Source organism: Drosophila sulfurigaster, chromosome 2L (genome assembly GCF_023558435.1).
Source record: "Drosophila sulfurigaster albostrigata strain 15112-1811.04 chromosome 2L, ASM2355843v2, whole genome shotgun sequence".
Lineage (NCBI taxonomy): Eukaryota > Metazoa > Arthropoda > Insecta > Diptera > Drosophilidae > Drosophila > Drosophila sulfurigaster.
Window position 1 is genome coordinate 28187364 of NC_084881.1, and position 1674 is coordinate 28189037.

The following is a 1674-nucleotide window of genomic DNA, read 5'->3' on the forward strand; positions in this document are numbered from 1 at the left end:
AATGTAAAAGTAAGCTTTGCAAAAATGAAGTACTAAAAAAATGAGTAAGAAATTGTTTTAGTCATCGAATTTTGTTCATAGCTGTGATTGATATGTCCGACAAATTTTATAAATACTACTTGCCCGATGGGCGCATATTTCATGTGGGTAAGTAATATAGATTAATTTTATGAAAAGTGCATTTCTAGATCTCATAAACTCTTACTATGATCAGAGGTTGCACTGAAGGCCATCAATCGCGAAGGCATCACTTCGGTGGCTTTGAAGGGCAAAACGTGTGCCGTAGTTGCCTCACAGAATATAGCAACGAATATAGCCAACATTGACCCGGAGACTGCTACGAGTTTGTTTGCACTAAATGAAATAGTTGGTTGCGTTGTCACAGGACGTTTTGGTAAGTATGTAATATCAACATTTTAGGGGTATTATTTATTTCAAAGTGGTAACTAAAAAGTGGATACTCCAATTGAGCTGACAAATTTGCGAAGAGAAATTTTGACCACCTAATAACAACTTCATTCTTAATGGTAACTAAGAATTTCAATGCGATCGAAAAAACAAATTTTGAAAAAAAAACTATTTCTGAAATCGAACAAATGACACATCTTTGATCCTAAAAAATGTTAACTATAAAAAGTGAATGCTTCGAATTTGCGGAAAAATTTAAGAAATTAAATTTTGACCATCTTATTATAACCACATTTTTAATAGTTACTAAGAATTTCAATACAATCCTATAACAATTTTTGAACCAACTTTTTTTCTGAATTCAACCAAAACTTGCTTATATAGAATTCTAAATAATTTCATAACTCTTCCAGGCGACTGCAAATATTTGGTGCAAGAAGCTCGCCGTGAAGCCTCAGATTTCCACAGTTATTGCAGACATCAAATGGCTATCGATGTCCTTTGTCATCGCATGGCCGACATCCTTCAGCTCAAGACCCGATGTCTTGAAGCTCGTGCCCTCGCCTGCAGCATGATGTTGATCTCATATGATGATGATTTGGGAGCAAGTGTGTTCAAAACGGATCCAAGTGCAAACTACTGTGGCTATTTTGCCTGTGCTTCAGGTGCCAAACAATTGCAAGCTGAAGATTTTTTACGCAAAAATTACAAATTAAATATGTCCGAGAAGGAAAGCGTAAGTTTGGCTGTTAATTGTTTAGTAAATGTTTTGGAATTTGAATGTCAGCCCCAAGATATTGAAGTTGGTATTGTGACTGACTGCAATCGACAATTTCGCAAACTCGATGAGGAGGAGATTAAAAAATATAAACACTATTTTTTATATTTTTGTATTCCTTATTAAGGGGCAGATTGTAGCTTTGTTTCTAGCTATATTTGAATAGTATTTGTTTGCTTCAAACAAATTTGATTGTTCCCAAAGCACATTCAACTTGTTGTCTAAACACTTCCCCCCAACAATTGCGCTGACTGTAATCGTCAATCTCGCAAACTCAATGACCAGGAGATTAAAGATTATAAACATTATTTTTAATTCCTTATTAAGGAACAGATTCTAGATTTCTTTCTAGCTATATTTGAATATTATTTTTGTTCCCAAAGCACATTCAACTTGTTGTCTAAACACTTTCCCCCAACTATTATGCTCAGTCAATTACACAAATCTACTTGATATCATAATGTTCAAAAGGCGTACAACAAACCAAT

General features: G+C 34.4%; 1 protein-coding gene across 1 annotated transcript; it reads left to right on the top strand.

Moving 5' to 3' along the window:
- LOC133848357 (proteasome subunit alpha type-6-like) lies at positions 1–1312 on the top strand. The gene is made up of 3 exons (XM_062283881.1): positions 1–147; positions 215–394; positions 822–1312. The coding sequence occupies exons 1-3, from the start codon at positions 93–95 to the stop codon at positions 1310–1312; spliced, it is 726 nt and encodes a 241-aa protein (XP_062139865.1). The 5' UTR covers positions 1–92.
- Positions 1313–1674: the final 362 nt, after the last annotated feature.

Bases quoted from the DNA above. Each gene is read 5' to 3' on its own strand.
- LOC133848357 (XM_062283881.1), top strand. From the start codon at position 93: ATGTCCGACAAATTTTATAAATACTACTTGCCCGATGGGCGCATATTT. The intron at 148-214 runs GTAAGTAATATA...TACTATGATCAG, and splicing joins TGGGCGCATATTTCATGTGG to AGGTTGCACTGAAGGCCATC. The intron at 395-821 runs GTAAGTATGTAA...TAACTCTTCCAG, and splicing joins CGTTGTCACAGGACGTTTTG to GCGACTGCAAATATTTGGTG.